Source organism: Phalacrocorax carbo, chromosome 18, assembly GCF_963921805.1.
Source record: "Phalacrocorax carbo chromosome 18, bPhaCar2.1, whole genome shotgun sequence".
Lineage (NCBI taxonomy): Eukaryota > Metazoa > Chordata > Aves > Suliformes > Phalacrocoracidae > Phalacrocorax > Phalacrocorax carbo.
Genome location: NC_087530.1, coordinates 7358962 through 7385243, shown reverse-complemented (window position 1 = coordinate 7385243; position 26282 = coordinate 7358962). Strand labels below are relative to the sequence as shown.

At 59.6% G+C, this 26282-nt stretch overlaps 1 protein-coding gene across 3 annotated transcripts; it reads left to right on the top strand.

Moving 5' to 3' along the window:
- Nucleotides 1–732: 732 nt before the first annotated feature.
- On the top strand, nt 733–25954 carry SH2D3C (SH2 domain containing 3C). Of its 3 annotated transcripts, XM_064468599.1 has the most exons (12): nt 733–854; nt 2899–3550; nt 8223–8262; nt 18975–19103; nt 19393–19841; nt 21594–21718; nt 22096–22673; nt 22904–23019; nt 23214–23385; nt 24125–24236; nt 24913–25119; nt 25267–25954. In XM_064468599.1, the coding sequence occupies exons 1-12, from the start codon at nt 815–817 to the stop codon at nt 25440–25442; spliced, it is 2796 nt and encodes a 931-aa protein (XP_064324669.1). In that variant the 5' UTR covers nt 733–814; the 3' UTR covers nt 25443–25954. The 3 variants fall into 3 exon arrangements, with proteins under 3 accessions (XP_064324669.1, XP_064324670.1, XP_064324671.1); XM_064468600.1 differs by lacking the exons at nt 733–854; nt 2899–3550 and adding an exon at nt 4596–4738; XM_064468601.1 differs by lacking the exons at nt 733–854; nt 2899–3550; nt 8223–8262 and adding an exon at nt 12576–12777.
- The last annotated feature ends 328 nt before the right edge of the window (nt 25955–26282 follow it).

The window sequence follows — 26282 nt, the reverse complement described above, 5'->3', positions numbered from 1 at the left end:
CTTCTGCTCCCTGGCTCTGAAGTGGGGGCGGTGGCAAGGGGACCCTATGGCCGGGGCAGGAGGACACCAGGGCCTGGTGCCAGTGGGACCCCCAGTTCCTGCCTCACTGGCAGAAATGTGCCCAACTGGGGACACCATCCCCCTGGAAATGCCCACATTTGGGTGCAGAACAGCCTGGTTTGGGGTTGTTTGAAACTGGTGTCCAAGAGTGGGAGTGGAGATGGCTGCCAGCGCCCCAGCCACAGGAACCACCAGGTGCTCCCCAGGAGCAGGGGACAGCAGGGCTAGTGGTTCCCTGCTGGGCCCAGGCCACTCCATCCTGCATGGAAATGCTCCTACGGGGCACCCCAAGGTCCCCCAGTGTGAGAGAACAGCTGGTGATAGGGGACTCCCACTGGTAGTGATGACAGTTGGCTATCACCCCATGGGGCCCAATGAGGGCAGGGGCTGAGCCACAAATGTGCATAGTGGACCCTTGGGTGCAGGGCTGGCACCTTCCTCCATAGGGCTGGCACCTTCCTCTCAGGCTGGCACACAGGGTTTTTTGGGGTTGCATATCTGCCAGGCATCCCCAGACCAGGGCCCCAGAGGTGGCCAGGTGGGTGCGAGCAGACAGGGGGACTGTGAGGACCACAGGGACACAGGCAGGGACAGGAGCAGGGACAGGAGCAGATGACAGCATTGGGAGGAAACACCAAGTGAGCTATGAGTGACTGCAGGGGGGCGGGGGCAGGAAGGGAGGAGCAGGCAGGGAAGGGCTTCACGGTTATAAACTTTTCCCTCCTGGTCCCCACGGCCTCGAACCGGCACAGTCATGGCTGAGGGCCAGAAACGAGCAAGCTTCAAGAAGTTTAGTAAGTGGCTGTGGGACTGGGCGGGTGGGTGATAGGGTGCTCACCTGGGCAGCCTGGTGGGGAGGGGGGATGCCTGAGAGTGAGTGTGAGTGTGTGCTTACATGCTCCCCGAGTTGCTACTGCCTGGGGTTGTTTGGAGCTGAGATGGGCTCTGGTCTCGTTAGGAAGCTCATTGGGGTGAGCGGCTTTGGGGGTTTCCATTTCCACGGCTGGGGGTGAGCCCCAGTGCTATTGGCTTAGGAGCTGGGTGCTGGGACTGGGAACAGTCTGCTGCAGCCCAGCCCTGCACTGTGTGCTGGGATGCAACCCAGGAGGATGCACAAGGGGTTTTGGGGGTCTTCACTCCCCAAATCACTTCCTTCAGGGTGCATTGCTGGGGATGCCAGCCAGTGCCAGGGGCTGGGGGTGCCAGGCCCCCCACTGCAGGGTGCTCCTGCAGCACAGGGATGGGGGTGACATGGAGGAGCAGGGGTGGGAGCCTGGGAGCAGGTTCCCACTGCCTGCTCTCAGAGGAAGCACTTGGTACCCACCGGGAGTGAGCTCTGCTGTTTCTCACAGACCTCGAGTTTCCCCCAGAGCCCCTGGAGGCAGCTGCAGTAGCCTTCACCCCACTTCCCAGAGCTGGGCTGCGCGGGAGCCGTCCTTTGCTGCTGCTCTCTGCATTCCTGTCACGATGCCGGCGCCAGAGGGGAACCAGTCCCTCCATTCTCCTGGGACCCCTTCACTGGCAAAACCCATGGCCCCGTCCCAGCTGGGATTTTCCTTTCTGGTGGAGAGCAGGAAGATGGGGAAAGTCCTCCACATTGCCTTTCCCACCGGCCAGCAGCAGAGGATGCTGGGATCCTGAGGGGATGTATAACCCAAAGCAGTTTTGCCTATAACCTTGTCCAGGCCACAAAGTTTCTGCCATGCAGAAGGGCTTTTAGGTTGTTGCAGCCCCTTGCATGGCCCTTCGCCCCAGCCAGCTGCAGGGAAGCCCTGTAGAGCCCATGGCAGGAGGTGGGGGTCTAATGGCTGAGTGGCCCCCAGACACCCAGTTTCTCGACCAGCACCGCTGCAGCGTGTCACTTCCTGCCTCAGCAAACTTGCAGTGCCTGGAGGGGAAGAAGCTTTGCAGAGCCCCACTTCGGCATAAAAATTGCAAAACCCCCGGAGGCACCCAGAGCACCAGGATTCTGGCAGTGAAACACTGCCCTGCAGAGCTAAGGCCATAACCCACTTTGCCCCGCATGCTGCCGTCCTCATGCGGGCACCGGCACTGGCTTAGGGTTGCACTGCAGAGGCATGCAGATTTGAGCTGGGGCTGAGGTGTGGAACACAAAGCCGCCCTCTGGGGTTATAAATACTTCTCCAGTAAACGCTTTGCGCTCAGCCCTTGCAGGTGGCAGCTGGGAGCTGCAAGGAGGCTGCTAGGGGCTGAGGACTCAGCCAAGGAAGTGGGGAGGTTATCTCCTGCCCACAGCCAGGGCTGCTGCATGAGCACTGCCAGGTGCCGCACCAACGGTCAGTTCTTGCTCCACCACGCTGGTGACGGATGTGCACACATGGGCACATCACATGTGGCCAGGACCCTCACCCTCTGGGGAGATGTGGCGCTCTTGTCCTGGAGAGGGATGTCCTGAGGCTACGGCGATGGGCACAGCCACCAGCCCTGCCCAGAGTTCACCAGGGGAACCAGGGAGGTGGAGGGCAAGAGGAAAAGATTTGAAACAATTTCTGTCATTGCCTGCTCACCAGGGTGTGTTTCTTTCTCTACCCCTGCAACTGCAGTGGGGAAACACAGCCACTAGATTTGCCAGGGCACCAGGGGATGTTTCCTTCCATCCCAGAGTGCTAGCAGAGGTGCCCTGAGCAGCATCACGTACACCCCAGGCATGCCAGGCTGGGGCCAGAGATGAGTGGAGTAACAGTGCTGACGCCAGACTGCACCATGGTGCAGTGCCTCATGCCCACCACAATCCTGGGCCAGGAGCCACCACACCACACCTCACCACCACACCATGCCACAGTAACCCCACACCCATCTTTCCTCTCTCCTTGCCAGAGTTTTTCAAGTTCAAAGGCTTTGGGAGCCTGAGCAGCATCCCCCGCTCCTTCACCCTCCGGCGCATGTCTGTGGCCCCCAGCTCTCCTGAGAGCCTGGGGCAAGGTCTCACTCCTCCCCATGGCTTCCTGGAGGAGCCCTTCAACAGCACCCAGGATGATCTCAACACCATGCCCAAGAGCCCCGGCCCCTACGCCCGGTCGTCAGACATGTACAGCCACATGGGCACCATGCCCAGGCTAAACCTGGGCAAGGCAGGAAAGAGCCTGGACAAAGCCAAGAGTGGCCAGAGCTGCCGGGAGAAAGGAATCCTCAGTGACAAAATCCCCCGGACAGCCCCGCTCCCCAACCCCAAGGCCTCCAACATGTCCAGCACCCCTGACCTGGGCATGGACTCACCCTCAGCCACTGGGCAAGCAGAGCAGGATGAGGAAAAGGCTCAGCCCATGGACACTCCAGGGGCAGCGATGGCCAGGACAGACCAGGAGCTTGGAGGGAATGTCTCCTGCCCCAGGACGGAGGCACTGAGCTCCATCCCGGCCCCAAACCCCAGCCAAACCCTGAGCCCTGGTACAGCAGCAGGAGTGGAGACTGCCAATGGGGATCTGCCAGGAAAGGGGCAAGAACATCCCAGCGAGAGCTCCCTGGACAGGTACGGCCCCATTGGGTTTGCTCTGCCTTCTGCTGGGCCCTCCTTTCTGCCCCCCCCAGGGCAAAGGGCGGGGGCTGGGACACAGCAGGGGCCCTGCAGTGCCTCCCCCTCACCCGCAGTGCCAGCGGGATGCACCTGGCTGGTGGGACAGCACGGCCGGAGTGCTCCATAGCATGGCCAGGTCAGCAGCTCTATGGAAGCGAGGTTTCCTGTGGGATTTCTGCTCCCTCCCATTTCCGGATGGGGTGGAAACATCTCGCAGCCCCGCTCAGCCCCAGCGTCCCTTTGTCCTGCCATCAGCTCTGTTCCAGCACCGGGATGCGCTGTGGAGAACTCAGACCTTTACTGTCCCAGCCCTCTCCACCTCTCGCTCTCCTCTTTTCCACCCCCTCCATCCTCCTCCCGCTCCCTGAGCAGCACTGCCTCTCTCAAGGCACAGGGGCAATCCCTGAAACCAGCCACCCCATCCCCATTTCCATCATCTGCCAACAAACCCCCCACTCTGGGCACAAACCTCCCACTCCAGGCACAAAAGCCCCCCTCCAGGTACAAAACCCATCCTCTGGGCCAAACTGGGGGCTCAGCCCCCAAAGGGTTGGATTTTTTGGAGGGTTTTGACTTCAGAATGAACAGGAGGGATTTTTAACCTCCTGCCCATCACCTGGGCGTCTGGGCACGAGGGGCCAAATGCATCCCCAGCCCAGCAGTGTGCATGGGACTAGGGGTATGGGTGGAGGCACCAATTCCAAATTTCTCCCAAAACAAGGTCCCATCATACCATCCCTTCCCTGGCCCGACTCTCCTCTTTCCGCACTCGGGTGGCCCCTGACACCCCTGTTGCCCCTGCGCTGCCCTGGGGCTGGGGGCTCCTCGCCCCGGCGCTGAGCATTCAAGCAGTCCGGGTGGCCCCAGGAGCTGGGTGAGGAGGAGGAATTCGTGCTGGCGGTGGGAGCCGGGTTGTGCCGGCCACACATTCCTGCCGGCCGCGAAGGGAGGGCCGGAGGAGGGCTGGGACGGGAAGGAGGAGGGTCCGCCACCGCCTTGCGCGCCCCAAAGTCCCAAAGCTCAGTGCAAGGCGGGAGAGCGCCTGGGAGAGTTTCTCCCCAACCCGGAGCAGAGACGCTTGCCAAATTGCACAGGGCCAATGACAGCAGTAGGCAGGAGGTTTCCCACCCTGGGACAGGGCAGGTAAGACATCCTGGCCTGCTGGCCACCCTTTGCACCCCGGCACAGTGAAGGGGATGGGGAGGAAGAGGCTGGGAAGGGGCTTTGCTTGGGGTGGGCACAAAGCCTCGATGCAGATGCTGCCAGAGCTGCTGCTTGGCCACCGAGGGCCCCGGCCCATGGCAGTGTTTGCTCATGGAAAGAGCGAGCACATCAGCTGCGGCTGCTGAAACCGCAGCCAGACTCAGCGCCAGGGCAGAGTGGCTTGGGGGGCTGTGGCTGGCTCGGGGGGCCAGGGGCTTGGGAGGCTGGCAGCACTGCCACATCCTCCGGTGAGCTCAGAGCCCCAGCAGTGGCAGAAGGTCCCCGTGGAGAGTGCACAGCGCTTGCACAGACCCTCTGTCCCCCAGAAATTACTTAGGTCCCAGTCTAGCACAGCTGGGAGCCAAGCAGCAGGGGAACATGTGTGGGTCACCCAGGCATCTTGGCTCAGGGGAGTGGGGAATTGGGTCCCCAAAAATCGAGGGCCAAATGCTCTTTTGTATCATCTGGAGCTGCCCTGATGATGAACATAGCCATGCTGTTTGCCAGGAAAACTGAGGCATGAGAGTGACCAGAGCAGGACTTGGCATCAGGGGCATTTCTGCCCCTCCGTGCTCTACTTAGAGTCCCTGCCGCAGCCCCAGGCTCGGGGAGCAGCCATCTGCCAGAGCCATCCCCATGGCCGGGCCCTGCTGTAGGGCGGATGAGCGGAAGCAGGACCGGGATAGTGCTGCGCCCCAGCCCTTCCTCCTGCGCAGGCACATCCCTGGGGACAGGGACAGTCCGTTCTGCCAGGTTATGGCAGAGGCCAAGGCCTGCTGCCCAGCACAGGATGCACTCATGCAGAGGGACTGAAAGATGCATGGGGAGGGGGGGCAGGGGAACAAGCATGGCCCTGGGCCTCATTTTTGCTTGCCCCCCCACCCCGAACATCCCTGGTGAGGGCAGACCCAAGGCAGGATGGGCTGAGGATGCTCATGCATGGGAGGACTTTCTCAGGGATGCTGCCTGCAGGATCAGGCCCTCAAGGGGGGGAATTGCACTGCTCTGGGACAGGGAGCAGCGCCCAACCAGTGGGCCTGCTTGGAGCAAGGTGGTGACTGTGACTCTGATGGGGACACAGTGACTAATGGGAGATGACCCACAGGCAGGTCATAGAGCGGACATGACTTGACTTCCCTCCACGCGCGGCTGTGCGCAAGTCATGGGAAATGCTGTTTCCATCAGGGCACAGGCAGGGCGCTGCCCACAGCTGCTGGCAGACCCCTCTGGCAGCACTGCCAGCCAAGACCTTGGGAGGAGGCAGCTCTGCAGCGGGGTAAACTGAGGCACAAGGTACCCAAACTTGTTTTCCCTGGGGCACAGCTGCACCCGTGTCCAAAGATGAGCAGAACTTGGGCTTCAAACTGGGGCTTGACCCATCACGATCACCCTGGACCATTCCCAGCATCCAGCCCAGAGCCTGGCACATTTGCAAGTCACTGATGCCTTCTTGAGCCCAAAAGAAGCAGCCACCCTGCTGAAAGCCCACTCCCCAGTGCTGCCGCTGTAGTGCCGGGTCCCAGCAGCTCAGCCATGGCCATGCTCCAAAAGCAGCCCTGGAATTTCTCCCAGGCGCTCAGCTGCCCCCAAAAATGCTGTTTCCTCCAGGAATGCGCAGAACCAGGGGGGCTGCGGTGCCCAGCCTCTCCCCGGCCCCAGCTGCTGCCCTTCCCCAGCACGGGGGCCTCCCCTGCCCTGGCCCTCGCAGCATCTCCCAGCTGCTCCCATGCTCCCAATTTCCTGCCCAGAGGCCCCCCATCCTCCTGCCGGTTTTTCTCACGGCTCTCGCACCACCAGGCAGTCCTCTGCGGCCGTGTGAAAGGCAAACAGGCTGGAGCGGCAGCGCCGGGGCGGGCAGGCAGCCCATGGCTGCCCAGGGGAGTCTGTGTCCGTTCCCCTTCCCAAATGCTCCTCTATTTTTTTCACCCAAAAAAAGTGTGGGCTTGATTTTCAGCCTTTCCCCCTTCTCAGTTGGCCAGTGGGGGATGCGATTTCAGCAGGGTGGGCTTGGAGGAGTGGGGGTTGCCCGCTGCAGAGCTGGATGCCCTGAGGGTCTCATGCTGACCCCAGCAGGACCTGCTGTAATGCCATGGGGATTGCCCAGTGGGGCAATGTCTGGCAGCAATTGCCTCGGCCGCCCCTGTTTCCCTTTGGGCAACTGATTTCTGAGCCACCAGGCGCCATTCCCAACCTGGAGGGAGCCCATAGAGGAGGAATTTAGTTCCCATGGGGTGTCACTGGTGCGGATCCCAGAAGGGGTTTGTGTGCAGGGCCCCCAGCAGCTCCCAGTACGAGGTGGGGATCCAGCCGTGGCTGTAGGCACTAGGTGGAGCAAGGCAGCTCCTGGCAGGGAAGAGACGTCCCGGGCCTGTGACGCGCTCGGATTTGGTTATTTCTTAGTTACAGCTGCCTGCCCTTGTGCTGGCAGCGGCCATCCCAGGGCCCTTGGTGCCGCCCCATGCTTGGGCAGGCAACCTCGGCAAGCAGTGAGGTGTCCATGCTGAAACTTGGCACTGGGGAGGCAACAGGTACTGGGTTCTGGTTAAAGAAGTCTGAATTCTTGTATTTTATTCTGAAAGGTGAGAACTCAGGGTAGTACATCCCAGCTCAGGCTGTTACAGCCTCTCTCCCTTTGAACCCTCTGTTGTCCGCCTTGGACTCATCCGTATAGACACATACCTTGACCTTCAAGAGCACAAAAAGCAGTAGCAGCATTGCTACATGCTCAGGAAAGAGTAGCGGCCATCTGTGTCCCTCATGAAATGATGGCAAAGAAGCTGCCAGCTCAGCTGCATTGCAGGGTTGTTGGGTTGGTTGTCGGTAGGGCTAAGAGTGAACAGGTCACCAAGGAGAATGGGAGGTTTTATTGCCTGTGTGCTGGGATGGCAAACCTTGCAGTCTCAGCCAGGACGCTGCAGTTCACCCCTGGCTTCAGTGGGAGTTTGATTTCTGCAGGGTTGCACAAGGCCATAGAGAAACACTCAGAAATGCTTGCCTGGGTGGCATTCCCAGCAGATGCCTACTGAAAGCGTAGCTCTGCTGGGGAGCTGGGCACAGGCCCCCCAACCTTGGCATGCACCCCCCAGCACCATGACCTGCAGGGACTCCAGCCTGGCTGCTAGGTCTCCCTGGCTCAGCTAACACGGTCCCAAGCCGATATGGGGAGAAATCCTCTAAAAAGGCCACATTCTTCCCTGATCGCATTAGGGAGGCTAAGCCCTGCACTGAGAGTGGGCACGGAGCAGGCAGGAACAGTACTGGGGCCCTGGGAACCTCTCCCAAAACTGGCCATGCTCTCAGCCCCATGGCAAGGCAAGGGGCACAGATCCCCACTCCCCCTGGCTGGCCCACCACTGCCTTTGACCTGACTGTCATGACTTACTGCCTTTTGCTTATGTATTTTTATTTTTCCCCTTCCTTCTAGCCCCCACGATGGCCTGGAGTCTGGCAGCGAATACGTGAAGGTAAGACGCTGAGTGCAATCGCAGGCTGCCCTGGCTGGGTGTCAGCAGTGGAAAGGGGATGGTGGCCCCAGGGCTGGCCAGGTCCTATGCCAGTGTGGTGCTCAGTGCTGCACCCGCTGTCCCACCACCTCCTCCAGGCTCTCTCTTTGGCCCTGGAAGAAGTTCCCTGCCAGAAATGGCAAGGCCAGGGGAGGCAGAGGAGACACAAACCCTACATGGTCCCCCCAGTGCTGCTCCCACAGGAGCTGCCTGCATTTTGTGCTTTCCATCACTTGCCAATGCCACAAACGCAGGGGCAGCCTCCTCCCTCCACCCCCATGTAAAGAAATGGAAGGGTTTGAGCCACTTTCGTGGCTGTCACATGAAACTCGGGGTAAATCTCTCCAAATCTCTTACTTATCCTCCAGCAAATTATTAACATTCCTGAGGACTCTTCATGTACGGCCAGATATTCATTAGCGAGGTGCCTGGCTCTGGAGGAGAGCAGGCTCTTTTGCAGGAGGCTGCTGGCACAATGGGAGCCAGGCAGGCACAGAGGAACGGTGACAGGGATGCTGTGTGGTTTGGGGATGGAGCACTGAAAACCTGCCTGGGTGGTTGGTGCCATGCAATGTGGTTGGTGAGAAGTGACTTGAGGTGCCCAGTTTGGGTGATGTCATTAGTACAGAGTCCCAAAGATGAAGATCTTTGGGACTTGGGGCTCTCGATGGTGGCTGTAGCCAGGCATGGAAACGTGGGAACCCCCCATGGTGGCACCAACCAGCAGGCTCACGAGAGAGCTGGCTGGACCCTGAGCTTGTCTGCTCCTCCTAATGGGGGTCACCCCCTGCCAGGTCCAGCCTTGGGGCTAATGAGGATGCCACATACCGGGCCTGGCAACTGGCAGCCTCTGGGTAGGGGGGTTGGATGTGTCTTTTTGACCTACAGCAGAGCAATCCTCCAGGTGGGATGTCCCTCATCTCCTCTTCCTTTAGCCATGTGGGAATGGCAGAGGGGGAGCTCACAGGCTAGAAGTGGGACATGTGCCAGAGCAGTGAGGCTCTGATGGGAGTGTCAAGGCTCCAGCTGGACTTTGCAGGGTAGAGCCCTGGCATGGGGCACCTCAGGATGCGCAGGAAATCATCTGCTCACAGAGGCAAGTCCTGTGATGGCAAGGTGGTGGTGGATGGTTTGGGGTGTTTTCCCTTGTACTGTCAGTGTGTGCACCCAGAGACGGGTGCATTTTATGGCTTGTGAGTTAATAGACTGAAGCAACGTGGGTGTGGAACAATGGATATGGCTTTGCCTATGGGACTGAGTTCTTTTTGGTGAGCCAGGAGAATTCCCTACTCTCCAGGCAGATCCCAGACCTGAGCTATCTAGCCTTTATTTCTGACCTGTCCCTGTGCTGTCCAGACACAGCCGATGGGCTGTGATTTATACGCCACTTCCCTTTGGTCACGGAAGCAACTGATGGCTGCAGTGACAGCAGCTATTTTAGTCAAATAAGTAATTATCTGGAGTGTGAGTGACCGGGATGTTAGGGGCACTCCGGCTGATTGCAGGCACTGTGCCTGTCTGGGAGCCCATGCAGCTGCAGGGTGCTCAGCACCCAGCAGCTTTCAGCCCCAGGACCTACGGGAGTCGGTGTGGGGAGTTGGCTGCTGACTGCTGTGCCTGGGATCCCTTGGGAGAAGGGGAAATGGGGCTGGGACCTGCCACTGGAATAGGCCCTTGCTTTGCAGCTGGGAGGGAAATGGGTAGAGAGGAAACACCGCTGCAGGGGTGAGCAGAGGAAAGACAGGAAGAAAAGAGACAGTAGAGAGTCAGGAGGAGGGAGAGGATGTGCTGCAAAGCCCTCATGAGCAAAGGCTCACAGACAGGTCTGTCCAGATATGCACCAAGGAACTGCCGAACGTCAGCCCTTGAGCTTCAGCCACAAACCAGGCGGGGCCAGCTCTCCCATCACCAAGCCTGCCGTGATTAGAGGTGCAACCAGGAGCTAGGGAGGGTTGGAAAGCCAGGATCAATAAGCACTTGGTAATTAACGTGCTTTAATAATAGCCTAAGGGTTGGTGTTTCCAAGCTGCCTGGGAAATCTGCATGCCCGGCTCCATTTGCTAACATCCCAGCCAGCCTAGCTTTGGTCCTCACGCAGGTGAAGGAGCTGCAGAATGTTGTTACACTTTGGGAGAGCAGCAGCCATCAAAGCTGTTGTGCATCCCAGTGAGAACTCAGTCGGACATTTCAGCTTCCCCCTGCGGAGGGGCAGCACAGGCACAGTAGGGGGGCATCACCCTGAAGTGCCCCATGAGAATCCCACACACTCCCTCAGTGAGACCCTCAGAGGGAAACCACAGAGCTCGTCACGGGGGAGAAGCCTTGGCAGAAGGATGATTCACTGTCGGATCCTTTTGGAGCAGTGTTTCCCTGCACGCTGCCATCTGGTCTGTCCCTCAGCCCCGTGCAAGAGGAGAGGAAGAGAGCCCACGCACCCTACCCATCCCAGCGGGGCTGCAGGCACCCATGGGATCCATGAGCACCTGCCATGCAGCGTTTGCTGCCTGCAGGGTGCGTGCTCCCTCCCTTCCTCCTGCACCTCAGCCCTGTCCTTCTACAAACCCATGCTGCTTTCCTGTCTCCTCTCTCCCCGGCAAAACCAGGGGCAGAGCGCAGGCCTGGCAAGCGCCTCCGAGCTCTTTGTTCTGTGCGGAGGAGCCGCTCGGGGGACCTGTATCTCATCAGCCCTGGCTGCTGCCTCTCTGCCTGGGGACGCCAGGGGCTTGTTTGAATTAATTAGCGGGGAGGCTGCAGGGTTCTGCGGTGGGTGGCAGCAAGAATATCTTTCCCAGCTCACAGCATCCCCTTGGGCAGGGGCACACGGGAAGACATGGGGGTCTTCGGGCCAGGACATGCTTTGTGGATGGGAGTGTAAATCCCCCCATTAGCAAAGCACGGCCAAATCCAGGCCATGCTGGTGCAGGACAGACCTGGAGGGAGATCAGCTGGGTGCGGGCAAGCAGGTGCAGAGCTCAATGTCGGGTGCTGGGGGAGACCCCGCTCATCCCCATGTGCAGGGCAGGGCATCAGCAGTGGATCCAGGCAGGGATTTGGGGTTTTTTTTTCAAGAGTCAGGGCTGGAGCAATGCTTTGAGTCATCAGCGCTGACTCGCGCATCCCATACATGAAACCGTGGCCTTAATTAAACCGAAGCGGAGCCTTAATTAAACAGAACTCAGAGATGGCCTACGTGGGAAGCAGGCAGCCAGCTCCCCACTGTGTGAGGCAGGCACTAGTGTCTTCCCCCAGAGAGGCATCACCAGGGTGTGCGTGAAGGAAGACAGGGTGGGCAGAAGGGGATGAGGCTGTCCCTGACCTGTGTGCGTCACTGGGGAGAGAAGGTGGATTTGGGATGGGGAGATAAGAGGTGCTGGTTCCTCTCAGGGCTGCCGGTTCCCCTCTGAGGAGCTGGGTGCCCCCAGAGGAACCAGTTCCCCTCAGGGCACAGACCGTAAGGGTGCCGGTTCCTTTTTGGGGTGCTGGGTCCCCTCAGGGTGCAAGCAGCTGGGATGCTGGTTCCCTTCAGGGGTTCCAGGTCCCCTCAGTGATGCCAGGTCCCTTCAGGGTGCAGGCAGTTGGGGTGCCGGTTCCCCTCAGGGGTGCCTGATCCCCTCAGGGGTGCCGGGTCCCTTCAGGGTGCAGGCAGCTGGGGTGCCGGTTCCCCTCAGGGGTGCCGGGTCCCTTCAGGGTGCAGGCAGCTGGGGTGCTGGTTCCCCTCAGGGATGCCAGGTCCCTTCAGGGTGCAGGCAGCTGGGGTGCTGGTTCCCCTCAGGGGTGCCAGGTCCCTTCAGGGTGCAGGCAGTTGGGGTGCCAGCTCCCCTCAGGGGTGCCGGGTCCCTTCAGGGTGCAGGCAGCTGGGGTGCCGGTTCCCCTCAGGGGTGCCTGATCCCCTCAGGGGTGCCGGGTCCCTTCAGGGTGCAGGCAGCTGGGGTGCCGGTTCCCCTCAGGGGTGCCGGGTCCCTTCAGGGTGCAGGCAGCTGGGATGCCGGTTCCCCTCAGGGGTGCCGGGTCCCTTCAGGGTGCAGGCAGCTGGGGTGCCGGTTCCCCTCAGGGGTGCCCTTCAGGGTGCAGGCAGTTGGGGTGCCGGTTCCCCTCAGCGGTGCCGGGTCCTCTCAGAGGAGCTGGTTCCCCTCAGGGGTGCCGGTTGCCTTCACGACGCGGGAGGGCCGGGGGTGCCGGTTCCCCCGGGGCCCGCGGAGGCTGGGCGGGCGGGTGCGGGCGGCCCCGCGGGGCGGGCCGGGGCGGAGCTGCCGCGCCGGTGCCGCCCCCCGCTGCCGACAAGGGATGAGGTAATCGGGGAAGCGGCTGAAATTGAAGCCCGGCGGCGGCAGCGGCGGTGCAGCCCGGGCCGGGCCGGGGCCGGGGCCGGGTAGCCCCGGCCGGGCGCGCCGCGCCATGACGGAGCGGTGCAGCCTGTGGAGCGCCCTGTCGGCCGCCGCCTGCTGCTTCTACCGCGGCTCCTTCATGCAGGTCCAGGTGAGCGGGGGCGGCGGGAGGACACGGGGCCGGCCTGGCTGCCCCGCGCTCGGCGCGGAGACCCCGCGGGTGCCGCTGAGCAGCGGCTCCGAGCGCCGCACGCGTGTGGAAGGCGGCGGAGGGGGTACAGCGGGAGCGGCAGAGGCAGCGCCGGGGGCATTGGCCGGCCCCGCACCCGCCGTGAGGCAGCTCCGCGTCTCCCTGGGCTGCAGGTGGGAGTGGGTATGAGGGGGCGGCCTCCTCGGGGTCCCGCCGGGGAGCCCCGCTGCCCTCAGCACAGAGCTAGCAAGGCTGGGTGCGGGCAGCGTGCCTGCCTGCGTTTGTCAGGGAGGTAGCAGGTGTGAGATGAGCCAAGCACCAGTTCGCGGGGTACAGCTCAGCTCCCTCCGCAGCCAGGGTCACAGAGCCAAAGCCGGTGGATCCCCCCAGACCAGCGCTTTTGACAGGCAGCGCAAGTCTCTGAAGGGAGCCCTTACCTGCAGCAGACCTCACATAGGGGAGCATTTATCATCCCCCAAAGATGACACGTGCTGCGAGCATCTCTGAGTACAGAGGGGAGACCGAGCCCACATGAAGGCACAGCTCCCTGGCCTGGGTCTCCATGTGTTTGCTGCACTGCACAGGTCTGACTGGTGACTGGAAGAAAGCTGGGATCCATCTGTCACCTGTTCTGTGGTGCTTCCAGCACCGCCACTGTCTGGGCACAAGTCTAGGTGTCCTATTTTTGGATTCTGGCACTTGCACAGGAGAGGCACAGTGCTAGGAATTGGTTCCATTTTCTGAGTTAGAGAGCAAAGGTGTTTAAGATTTCAAGAGCCAAGCAGGCTCTGGTTTGAAGGAAGAGCTGTAGCATACTGCAAGTTAGAAGGGAGACAGCAGCCAAGAGAGCTGGCAGTCTTATTCAATACTCCTGCTGAGTGAGGTAGGTGCTGAGCTTTAGAGATTATGCTGGGTAAGACAGAGCCCAGAAGCAGCATTTCAAGTCTTGTCACGATTGTGGCTGATCTCAGTGCAAAGCCAGGGATTTTGATTGCTGGTGGGGGTGAAAAGGGAAAAGCAGAAGAGCTTTTCCCGGTTGTCCAAAGGCCACTGAGCAGCACAGGGGGACATGCCTTAGCAAAGCAGCCCTTGGGCTGCATGTTGCAGGGGGTGATGAGGTGCTTTCAGGGAGCTGCTGCCAGAACAAGGGAGAGACAGGTGGGTGTCTGGCTTTCACACAGGGATGAGAGAGGGGATGGAGGGCGCTCCATCCCAACCCCAGAAAGAGTTAAAAGTGGTGCCCCAAGTGCTCACCTGGCTCTGCCAGATCTTTCATCATCTATTTGTGTCCAAGTGTGCCCAGCAAACACACACTGAAGTCCCCATGAATGACTGGAGCGCTTCCAGCTGACAGCCGCATCCCTGTTCACCGCCAATGGCAGTGCACCCAGCCTGGGAAGCACTGACATCATTTCTGGCCAATAGCAGCCCCGAAAAGGGATGCAGCAGCAGCCGCTGCTGCCGTCTTGGAGTGAGATAAGTAATATATAGATGGATGGAAATGTGTGTATACACACACCCCATCACTGCACTGGAGACCCACTCCCCCAGGGCAGCAGTAGCAGTGCGTTCTGCCACCACACCATGAGACCTGGGGCACTTGTCCCACCTTACAGCACCCAGATGTACCTGGCCATCAACCCCAGCTGCACCCCACCCCTGCCAGCCAGACATAATGGCTCCAGAGCTGCCACAAAGGAGCACAGACAAGGGGAGAGGAGACCCTGCGGGTAGCCAGGGCCAGTCCTACAAAGGGCTTTGAATGCCAGGGCAGGGATCTTGAGTCAAGGTCTGCCTTCAGTGGGGACTAATGGAGATGTGGCATACCCAAGAGATGTCTTCAGTCACCCATGGGGTGGACAGATGGGCTGGTGCCTTCTCAGAGGCCATGAAGATGCCCAGAGCCATTGTGAGGCAGGACAGAGGAACAAATTATTTATTTTTCATATGGATATCAAGATCAGTAGGATAGACTGGCTCAATGCAGGGCATGCAGACTAAGAGCAAACCCGTAACAGATTGAGGGTTGTTTGTGGTGGGATTTTCTCATTGTGGTCTCACAGGATGGGCTAACCGTTCTCAGGTGGATCCTGGCAGCTGGACTGGTGAGCATAGCAGTCCTGCACCGGGCAGGCACGCAGACGAGCTCTTGGGTTTGCCATGATGCTGGCTGTCTCGGCAAGGATATTAGCTCTGAAATACTTCAGTGAAGTAGCCCATTGCCAGGTACAGAGGAAGCAGAGAAGACTCCTTACACAGTTCTAGGGCTTTCCCCATACACCTGCTCCAAACGCCTTGTTACTCCATTTCCTCCCAGTTCTGCTTCCCAGGCCCAAAAGCTGCTCCAGCAGCCAGAGCAGGGGTGGAAAACTCCAGAAGATGCTGAGATTTCCCTAGCAAGGGTCCCAGCCCAGGGCAGGCAGCACAAGAGCAGGAGGGAAAGCAGATGCGCTGGGTGCCCTGAGGTTAGTCAGATGTTATCGGCAGAGGAGTGGGGTGGGGTGTGAGTACACCTTGCTCTCCAAGCTGACTTCATCCTCAGCTGCAACTCCTCCAGATCTGGGAGGGGAGAGCAGGAAAGCAGACTGCAAATCACTGCTGTTTCATAAGATTACCTTTGCAAGGAGAGAAAGCCAAATGCCTGCTTTTGAAGCTCTCCTTACACCAGGCAGAGCGACAGCCACTGTTTTACACATACCACAGCTGTCAGCACCCTCCATCCCCACAGCTCTTGCCCTTCAGCTGGGACTGGAGGTGCTTCCTGCCCCAAGAAAGCAGCAGGGAGAGTCAGGGCAGTGGGCAGGGATAGAGAGCCTGGGGAACTTCCTTCTCGTGGGGCTGCCCCTGTTGCACAGCAGCACCAGAGGATTCTCCAGCCCCGGGACTGTGCAACAGCCCATCAGGGCACTGAACATGACAGAGGAGCTCTCCTTTCTCCAGCCAAGCCAGCTTGGCTGCTGATTGGGATTCCTCAAGCAGAGCTTGGCATTGTCTCTGGCAGCTCCTGAGCTGGTTTGTCTGGTGCGGCTGGTTTGGAGAACTGCTCTAATCCCCATTTCTTCCTGCTCAGCTGGAAGAGGCCTTGGGGCTCTCAATGCAGGAGGCCAGCATCACGCACTCAAGCTAGGTGCTAATGGAAGTTAAGGCTTTTCCCCACATGAAACCCACTAGTATGCAAGACCTCATGTTGGGCCGTACATCTTTTGATGTCCTCTTGGCACAGCTGAGAGTGCCAAGCAGTGCCCTTTTCAGCGCGGCGCTCAGACATCCGCTTACACGCTCCTGACAGCGCTCGGCTGGCCTGCACTGCCTTGCCATGCCGTGCCTCCCCAGCGCCCATGCCTCGGCGCCTGGCCAGCTGGCAGCCTGTGAGCTGGCCTCCTCTGAGACACACTACAGAGTGGAGTAGAGGAAAGTTGATCGGTGCTCGGGGGCTGGAGGAAGCACGTCTCTCCACAGCATGTGGGTCTTTCACACCAAGGGCTCGGGGCGAGCCCAGCTCCTGCAAAGAGAGGGGAGCAGCCGGGTATTTGAGCAGCAAATAGTACATGTTGGAAGAGTGAGAGACAACGAGAACCAGTCCCCAGAGTCGCATCACGCCAAGGAAAAGCCTCCCCATGATCAGTCTCCTGCAGTCTCCCTGGATGTCGCAGACACAGTCATTCCAAGCAGTGGCTTTTTGGTGGCCATGCAAATCAGATGGGATCTCATTGCCCAGCTGAGGAGCCAAAGAGACAGTGCCCTCCACATGGCTGGAGAAGGTGGCTTATAGCACCCTCTGTTCACAACTGGCCTCCCTCCCCCATCTGCAAGTTGCAAAACCTCCTTCGCCTCTCCCAAACCTCCTGTTCTCTCCTGCTAGCTTAGCACCTGGCTCCTGGCATGGATGCCAGCCGGCTGCTGCCCAAATCCAGGCTTGGAGATGCCAGGCACTGCTCAGCTGGGTTTGTGTTTGTTATCCTGTGCATTTGCATGGGGAGGATTTGGGGGAAAACCCAGATGTACAATGCTGAGCAGAACAGGCACTAATCCCTGCTCCAGGGGTGGCGGGGGGAGCACCAGCCCCAAATTGCTTCTGGCTCAGCTCTGATGGCTTTAGCCTACAGACAGGAGAGGATGCGGGGGTCCCTCCCTGCCCTGGAGTTTGGGGTGAGCCGTGCTGCAGGGAGGGTGCCACAGCCAAGAGTCCCCACTGCCACTCAGCCGAGCCAGGTCTGCTCGGTGGCAGCGGATGGGTTGTCATGGAAACAGCATCTGCTCGGCCTCAGCCCCCCGGAGGCAGCTGGACTCCAGCAGCATTTGCCAGCTACCATTTATTTTTAATAGGGTTCAGTGGTGCCGGGTTGCTTTCTCTCCACAAGGGCCCCAGAGCAGCAGTGAGTGCTTGGCTCCCCATGACCCTTGGTCAGGAGGGGACAACCCATGTGTCTTCTGGTTCAGGTCCCCATGGCTCCAGTGAACAGGACCCTCTCATGGGGAGGGTAAACGCAGTCAGATGAGCAAATCTGAGTTCAGTCCATGCTGTTTTCGCAGGCTGCTTCCACTCAATAGGAGTTGGGAAGGGAGGAACAGGGGCAGGTCCAGGCTGGTGAGGGTAAGCCCTGGAGAGCACGGTCCATCACACAGGCCCTTCACAGCCTCCTTCCCCCTCCCCAGGCTGGAGCAGTGTCCCCAGGACAGCATTGCTGCCTGGCTTGGCTGATTAATGCAGCTACCATGGGGATGGCACATCTCCCCTGGGGAAGGGGGGGACCAGAGAACAGTAGGTAGGAGTGCAGTGCTCTATGTTTTTTCCCTGCTCACAACTGCAAGAGGAGCAGAAGGAATTGATATGGGGTGCAGAGGGTGAAGTGCTGGGCAAAGGGATCGGCTCCAAGGCAGGTCCCCAGCTCACTGGCGTGGGGCTGCAGCCCCCAGGGCTGTGCAAGGCCAGCCATGAGTGCCAGCCTGCTCCTCCAGCAGTGCCAGAGTGGTGTCAGCAGCGTTTCAAGCCCCTGCCTGTCCTCTGAGACACCTGCAGCATCCTGCCTTAACAAGTGCCAAGGAGCTGGGACAGCTTACAGTGCCTCCTCACACTGGCACTGCCACCAGAGGTGGAGCCACGCCACCAAGCCACTCTTGCTCATGGGAGCGGTGGAACAGGACATCCCAGTAGCCCCATCCAAGCTCCTTGGTTCATGCCAGTGACACACACATCCTTCTTGCAGGGCAGCACATATCTGGGATGTGGGGGGAACCCAGGAGTCCTGGCTCCCAGGCCCTGCTCCACCACGTGGCACTGCCAAGGCACTAGCACTGGCACCACAGTGGGACTCATCTCAAAGCCGCTGCACTGTCTGGGGGACCCAGCTTTGTGAGAGGAGCACACAGGAACCCCAAGCCTGCACTCGCCTCCCCAGACAAGCACCGGCCCCACCATGCGGGCAGCTCGGCATCCTCGGCTGCCCTCTGGGAATGCTGGCGAAGCAGCAGGCAGGGAGTGTGGCTGTGGCTGCCTCCAGCTGACAGGAGACATGACGCCATCCCTTATCTCTCAGAGGGAAGGGAGGGGGGAAATTACATCCTCCAGGCTCAGGTGCACCAGTGCTGGTAAAAAGCTAATTTTGCAGCAGGTTCCCTTTACATTTGCCATTGCTATTCATGCCACCATCAGGCTAAACACAGCAAGTTAACCCTTTGGAGGAGGGATTGTGGTGGATGTTTCAAGGAGAAGGAATAATGCAGGTTTCCTCCTGGAAGAGTTCTTGTGATTGGTCAGCCCTGGAGGTGTTTGAGAGGGAGCTGGGGCAGGTTTTCTCTTGCCCAACCACACTCAGCTCTGAGCTAGGGCAGAGGCACAGCATGGCAGGGACAGGGTGATCAGGCATGGTGAGGACATGCTCCCAACGAGCACCAAGTGCTCCTGGTGGCAGGACCTGACTGTCAACAGGCACGTTACCTGCGTCCTTTGCCACAAGTGGCGATCTTCAAACACAGCTCTGAGTTACCTGTCCCCTGGGGACAGGTCTACTCCTGGCAGCTGGCATCTTTGGTGTCTGTGCCATGGAGGATCCTGCAGTCCTCACACAGGGACCCTGCTAGCCCACCCCAAGGTCAGCCCTTCCCTCCCCAGGCCCTGCACTGCTGCACCAGCTGATGCTCTCTTTTCCCCTGTACAGTTCTCCAAGGAGAAATACATCCTGGACTCATCACCAGAGAAGCTTCACAAGGAGCTGGAAGAGGAACTGAAGCTGAGCAGCACTGATCTGCGCAGCCATGCTTGGTACCATGGCCGCATCCCCCGGGAGGTGAGGAGGGGAAGGTGGGTGGCTCTGGGCACCCTTTGCTTGGGTGCTTGGGGAGAGCACCCTGAGGCCACACAGAACCACCAGCCTGTCCTCCTGGGAAGCCTCTGGTCAAGGGTTTCATTAGCTCTGAGCTGCCTGGTTTTGCCATGGGAAATGCCCTCCTGCAGCTCAGAGCCAGGGGCAAGGGGAAAAAGTCCGTGCCCCAAATAACACACCAGTGGAGCATCCACCCATGCCTCCTGGTCCATCCAACACGGTGTGCCTGAGCCACTGCCCTGTCCCCTGCCAGGTGTCAGAGAGCCTTGTGCAGAGGAACGGTGACTTCCTCATCCGTGACTCGCTCACCAGCCTGGGTGACTACGTGCTGACATGCCGCTGGCGCAATGAGCCCCTCCACTTCAAGATCAACAAGGTGACAGTCAAGTCCAGCGACGGCCATACCCGTGTCCAGTACCTCTTTGAGCAGGAGAGCTTTGACAATGTACCTGCCCTTGTCCGCTTCTATGTGGGCAACCGCAAGGCCATCTCTGAGCAGAGCGGAGCCATCGTCTACTGCCCCATCAACCGCACCTTCCCCCTTCGCTACCTGGAAGCCAGCTATGGGCTGGCCAATGGCAAGCATGGGGGACCCCACAGCCCCGCTACCCAGAAAGGGGGGCACATCAAGAGGAGGAGTATCACTATGACGGACGGCCTGACGGCAGACAAGATCACCAGGGCTGAGGGGTGCCCGACCAGGTGAGCAGGAAGTCTCATCACACCTCAGCTGGGCAGAGGACCAGACTGGGAAAGAGGCAGGGCCACACTTGGTCCCTGCTCCCTGGGTGCAGGGCAGAGGTTTAGGGATGGAAACTGTCCCCGCTCAGGATCAGCAAAGGTATGGGGGAGAGGAATCAGTATGCAGCTCAAACTGGGGTTTTCTCCCAGGCTGGCTGCTAGCTACCCTGAGCTACTGCAGCAGACACCCAGTGAACAGACCTGACTCTAGCATTGCAGGTCAGAAGCTAGAGAGTGTTTTACAATCACCCAGTCCAGGATTACCAGCATGTCAGGGCTTGTCAGAGCCAGGGAGCTGAGATTTCCCAAGCAGATGCAAGGGGAGAGCCAGTCCCAGCCACCAAGAGGGTATTTGTTGATTTGTATTTGAAGGGCCCTTTTAGTTTTAGAGCCCTTTCTGTTCACCTGGAGCATGTGCAAGGAGTTACCAAGCAGAGCTGAAAGCCTGATGGGCAGGAGACCAATGGAACTGTGCTGATGGGGATCTGCACAGCCTCCAGATCACAGTATCTGCATGGCTGATCTGCTCACATTAACCTTGGAGCAGATGGGCTTCTCTGGGGGTGGAGAAGGTTTCCTTTGCACAGCTTGCTTTTGGCAGCCCCAGGCTGCCCAGAACCACACATACATCCTCACATGCAGCAGCCGAGGAGGGACCCATCTACTCCTGCCTCCCCAGCAGGACACAGCCTGTTGTTGAGCCAAGCAGCTTTATCACCGCCCCAACATTCTCAGCCCAAGGGCAGGATGAGAATGCACCAGCAGAAAGCAGGCAACCAGCTGTTATGGCAGGGAAAAGGAAAACACTCAGACTTCCAGGAGACCATACATGTTTCCAGAAGAAGAGCCCAGATCCGTCAGTATTTCCTCACTGCTCACATTTTCCCCTAACCCCTTATCACTGCTGCTGCTCTCCCATCCTCCTCCCAACACAGAGGCACAGTGCTCAAGACTGAACACATTGTGACAGTCCAGCCCTCACCCATGGCAGGGAGAGCAGCAAATTACCTGCCATGCCTCCCTGCAATCCTCCCCACACTCAGCCCACACCAGACACAGCATCTCTTGCAACACCATTGCAGAGTGTTTGCATCAAGTCACAACTGCTGCCCCACCAGCCCAAGATCTCCTTGCTTGCTATGCAGCTCCTTGAGCACATGCACTGCACCTCACTGACCCAGGCCCCCTCACTGCCTCCATCAGGCACCTGCTGGGCTCAGAGTGCAGCTTCCAGGCTCTTTCCAGCTCTCCTAAGGTTTGGGTTAGAGCAACAACTAATCTAGCCATCCTGACACAGCTGTCGGGTGGAAATAGAGTAATACATCCAGTATCAGATACCACCTCGCAGCACAACCTTAGAAAATTACCCACCCTCACTTTTTTGCCAAACCAACTTCCCCACAGCACCCTGGAAAGCCTGGAGTCATCCCATCCCTCACCCCAAAGCAGTACCTTGGCATCCCTCTCCTCGTCAGAACCAAGCTTCCCAGAGGCTGGGCTGTCCTGCTTTATATAGGTACTGACCCCTTCTGCTCCCAGCTGCCCGCAGGGACTGCCTGCACATTGCTCCAGCTGAGCCTGTTATGGGTAGTTGTGGAAAGAGGTGATGACCCAAGGGGAGGTGGTGGGGCAGCAAACTCTTCTCCCAGCCCCTCTGCTCTTGCCCAGGCCCTGTTTGCAGGGACTAACCTGCCCCATCTGCCCCCTCCCCAGCGTGTCCCTGCCCCACCACAGAGACATCATTCGCAACTGTGCTGTCAGCGTGGACCAGATCCAAGACCTGCACTCCCCGATGTCCCCCATCTCCGAGAACCCAGCGTCACCCGCCTACAGTACGGGTAGGCATCACCCCCCATCCCACGGGGGGCCGTGGGGATGTGGGTCAGGCTGGGCTTGGCATGGGTATGATGCAGGGACCTGGGGAGGGGGATGGACCTGGCTGGAAAGACAAACCCCTGTGTCACTCCCTGCTAGTGAAACCCCATCCAGCTCTTTGCATGGCAATGAAAACTGTCCAGACGGAGGGCTTGACCTGACAATGGGACCTCAGCCAGTCCTCAGCCACATCATCATGCAGCTGTCCTGGGACCAGCTGAGTCCATTTGGGCAGCAGGGCTTTCCCTGAGCTCCATGTCCCCAGGCTGCTGCATCCATGGTCCCTATGCATGTGCATATCTCTGGACTCTGATAACAGGGTCTTTCCTGCTTCCTACAGTTACACGGCTAAAGCCACATGCCTGCCAAGCGACTGGGATTGCCCCCGCCTCTCCGGTCATAAGAAGGTCCAGCGAGCCCCAGCTGTGCCCAGGGAACAACAGCAAACCCTTGCCAGACCCTGCCCACAGCACCCACTCAACTCCCTGCCATGGGTATACCCGCACCTCCCCCTCTCCCTCCGTAAACAGCTACAGCGACCCGGACACGGGGCATTACTGCCAGCTTCACCCTACCTCACCAGTCAGCAGAGACCGGCCAGCTCATGACAACAAACAGCTGCCAGCAAAGAGCTACATGGAGAGGCTAAAAGTGGAGGAAGGACAAAGAGGGACTGTGGAGAACGGCTCTGGGGAAGCAGAGGCAGGGCAGAGGCTGAAAGGAGAGATGGACTTCATGGCCTTTGTGCCCCCCACCATAGAGACAACCTCCTCCTTCAACCCTGCAGCCTTCCAGTCCCTGCTTATCCCCCAGGAGAACAAACCACTAGAGATGGCCGTGCTCAAGAAGGTCAAAGAGCTGCTGGCAGAAGTGGATGTGAAGACGCTGGCCAAACACATCACCAACGTGGACTGTCTGGTACGGCCAGGGCCGGGCATCGCTGCCCTCTGATCGCTCTGGGTTGGTAGGGGATCAGAGCATCCCTGAGCATCAGGGCACCCCCAAGCATTGGAGCATCCCTGCTGGGCTCTGCTGTGCTGGATCAGCCAGGGCAGGCAGAGGCTGAGCTGGGGCAAGAGGCTGCCCGAGGACGCTTCAGCCTCTCCTCAATTAGCAAAGGTCTAATCAGCTCTCACCTTTCTTACCAGGTTGCCCGGATATTGGGTGTGACGGTGGAGATGCAGAGGCTCATGGGGGTGAGCTCTGGCATGGAGCTCCTCACTCTGCCCCACGGCCACCAGCTCCGCCTCGACCTGCTGGAACGGTACGGCACAGCATGGCAGAGGCGAGCCCACCGGGCTCCCCCACACGGCACAGCCTGCCTCCCCTGGGGGTGTCCCAAGCTTGGCACGGGGAGGGGTCTGCTGCACTTCCCAGGGTGGAGGAGCCCCAGCCAAGCCCCAGGGGCATCCCCAGCCACCCCACGCTGACCCTGCTCTGTGTCTCGCCCCACGGCAGGTTTCACACCATGTCCATAATGATCGCCGTAGACATCCTGGGCTGCACGGGCAGCACGGAGGAGCGGGCGGCCTTGCTCCACAAAACCATCCAGCTGGCTGCTGAGCTGAAGAGCACCATGGGGAACATGTTCAGTTTTGCAGCAGTGATGAATGCCCTGGAAATGACACAGGTACAGGGACACTCCCTTTGTCCTCATGGCCTGGGCTCAGCCCCCTCACCCAAAACACATCCCTCTCCTGGTGTCCTGCAGGCTCCTGCACCCATTGGGGGGGAGAAGGGGGAAAATGCCCAGGGAGAAGTGTGGGGCCACATCCGCTGGGATGTAAGCAGGGAAAGGAAAGAGCAGTCCCCTCCGTGGAGCAGACAGCACAGTCCCACCGGTATCTTGGTGGCTGGGCTTTCTGGGCTTTTTGTTTTGTGTTGGGCTGTGTTCCTGGGAGGAAATGAATCTGCCCTCCGGTACAATACAAATCAGTCTCAAGGCCATGGCAGCAGTGTCTCCCGGCCACACTGCTCCCTTTGGAAGATGAAAGGAGATTAAAATTCAATTTTAAATTGAGCCCAGCTGGGAAGTCTTGCTTCCTGCTCGCACAAAGGAGGTGGAATGGCTGCCCCCTCCCTGCGTTTCATCTTCAAGGCTGCTGTGACGCGGGTAAGCTGCTGTCCTGAGGCACAGGGAGGGGAGAGAAATCTTGAACCCAGCCTTGGTGCCAGGGATGTGCCGTCTCTGGCATGGGCACTGGTGGAGGAGGCTGTTTTGGGGAGCAGCAGGCACTACTGTATGCAAGGCTGGGGTCATGGCTCTGGGACCAGACTGTGCCCTCCTAGGAACACCCTGCAAGCCCGGAGCTCTGTGCCCAGAGGCTGCATTGCCCCCAGCACCCCCCATCTGCCCCATCTACTTTCAGATCGCCCGGCTGGAGCAGACCTGGATGGTGCTGCGGCAGCGGCACACAGAGGGTGCAATCCTCTATGAGAAGAAGCTCAAGCCGTTCCTGAAAAGCCTGAATGAAGGGAAAGGTAACGGGAGCAACTCCTTTTCTCTTACCTGCCTGCTCCTTCCTGCTTCATCTGGGTATGACCTTGCTGGAGGGGGACACGTTTGAGAGCTCTGACCCCTCCCAGCCAGTGCCAGACGCTTCCCCTCCAGCTGCTGAACCACCCCATCACCCAGAAGGGCCTGTTTGGCCTCAGCTGCCCCTTCCTTCCCAAGGAAGCATTTCATAACTAAATAAAACCAGCAGCTGGGCACAAACACAACTCGGCCGAGCCAAACCCTTGTGCTCACATGGTGGTGCGTGCCAAGCCAAGGGGACAGGGCAGCCAGCTGGAGAAGATGAAAAGGCATGTCTCTGCAACACCCAGCACTCTGGGCTCTGCAAACCTGCTCCCCATCACAGCCCTAGGAAACGCAGACACAGCCTGAGCAGGGACAGCAGCATTCCTCTCACAACCAGAAAGCCTGGCTGGGAGGAGCTGGTGTTGAACATGGCAATGGCCCTGGGCACAGCGATTGCAGAGCCACAGCCACTGCTGTGCTACAGCTGAGCCTTAAGGCCTCTCCCTGGAGCGTGATGGCAGCCCGGCTTTGTGGGGCTGTGTGGCCACACAAGCGCTCTGTGGGGCCAGGGCAGGTGGGGAGGGGAATGCAGGGGCCTGGGGCCGTATGGGGTCCTCAGGGTGCCTCTCTCTGCAGAAGGGCCACCGCTGACCAACACCACCTTTCCCCACATCATGCCCCTTGTGACTCTCCTGGAGCGGGATGAGGCTCTCACGGACAGCCCCGAGCCCTGGGACACCACTGACAATGGCGTGGAGGTGGTCATGGCCCACCTGGAGGCAGCGCGGATGGTGGCCCACCATGGCGGGCTCTACCACACCAATGCCGAGGTGAAGCTGCAGGGTAAGCGATGGGGACAGCAGAGCCCCTTTCCCTCTACCACATTCCCAGTGTGCAGCTGGGTCAATTCCAGCCCAGCACTGGACAGAGCATCCCACAGGAGCAGGGTCCCAATCCCATCCCCGTGGGACTGACTCTCCCTTTCTGCAGGTTTCCAGGGCAGAGCGGAGCTGCTGGAGGTCTTCAGCACCGAGTTCCAGCTGCGGCTGCTCTGGGGTAGCCGTGGGGCCGAGAGCAGCCAGGCCGAGCGCTATGAGAAGTTCGACAAGGTCCTCACTGCCCTGTCCCACAAGCTGGAGCCAGCGGTGCGCTTCAGCGAGCTGTAACCCCCAGGCAGGGGGAGAGTCCCCAGCTCCCAGCCTGCCACCCCCGGTGGCTGCAGGGCAAGGGATGGGGCCAGGCACCTGGCACCAGGAGGAGCAGAGATGGCCCAGACAGGCACTGGGACACCGATCAGCAGTTTTGAGATGAAGAAGAGGAAAAGCAGCCACCTCCCATCACCATCCACCGCCTCGGTGCATGACAGGCCAGGGGATCCGCACCACTGCCCCGACGGATGGGGACAGTAGGCACCAGTGTCCACCACCCAGCCCTGCTGAGGTCCATGGCTACACAGTGCCCCTCACCTTGCCCTTTGGTTTCGTTTCTTTTCCACCTGTCTTGCCCACGGCTGCTGGATCCCGCTTGCAAACGTTTGCACCATCACTTCTCGATGTACAGACTTGTGAAGGATGGTTCCTGTAAATAGGCTCAATGCTTTTGTTCTGTAAATATGTGTACAGATCTCACGGGTTTGGTTCTTACATACAATAAACTTTTATGCTGTTCCTCAAGGTGATCCCCTCTCCCATGGGTGTCATTTAAACACCTCCCTTTTAACGTGGGGAGTCCCCAGCCCCCCCACGGAAGAGCAGGGCTTGGGGAAGGGCTGCTGAGTGGGACCACCGTGCTGAACCCAGCCCAGCCTGGCCCCCGGACCTCCCGGGTGGCCCAGTGTCAGGAAGGGCTGTGTGGCTGCCCCGACCCCCGCCCTCTGCAAGGGGGGACCGGGGTCCCCAAAGCCCCCACTGCAGGACCGGCCCCCACCGGGAGGCGGAGCAATGCGGGCCCGCCCCCGCGCTCTCTGGCCACACCCATCTCCCCGTAGCTCCGCCCCCCCCGCCCGC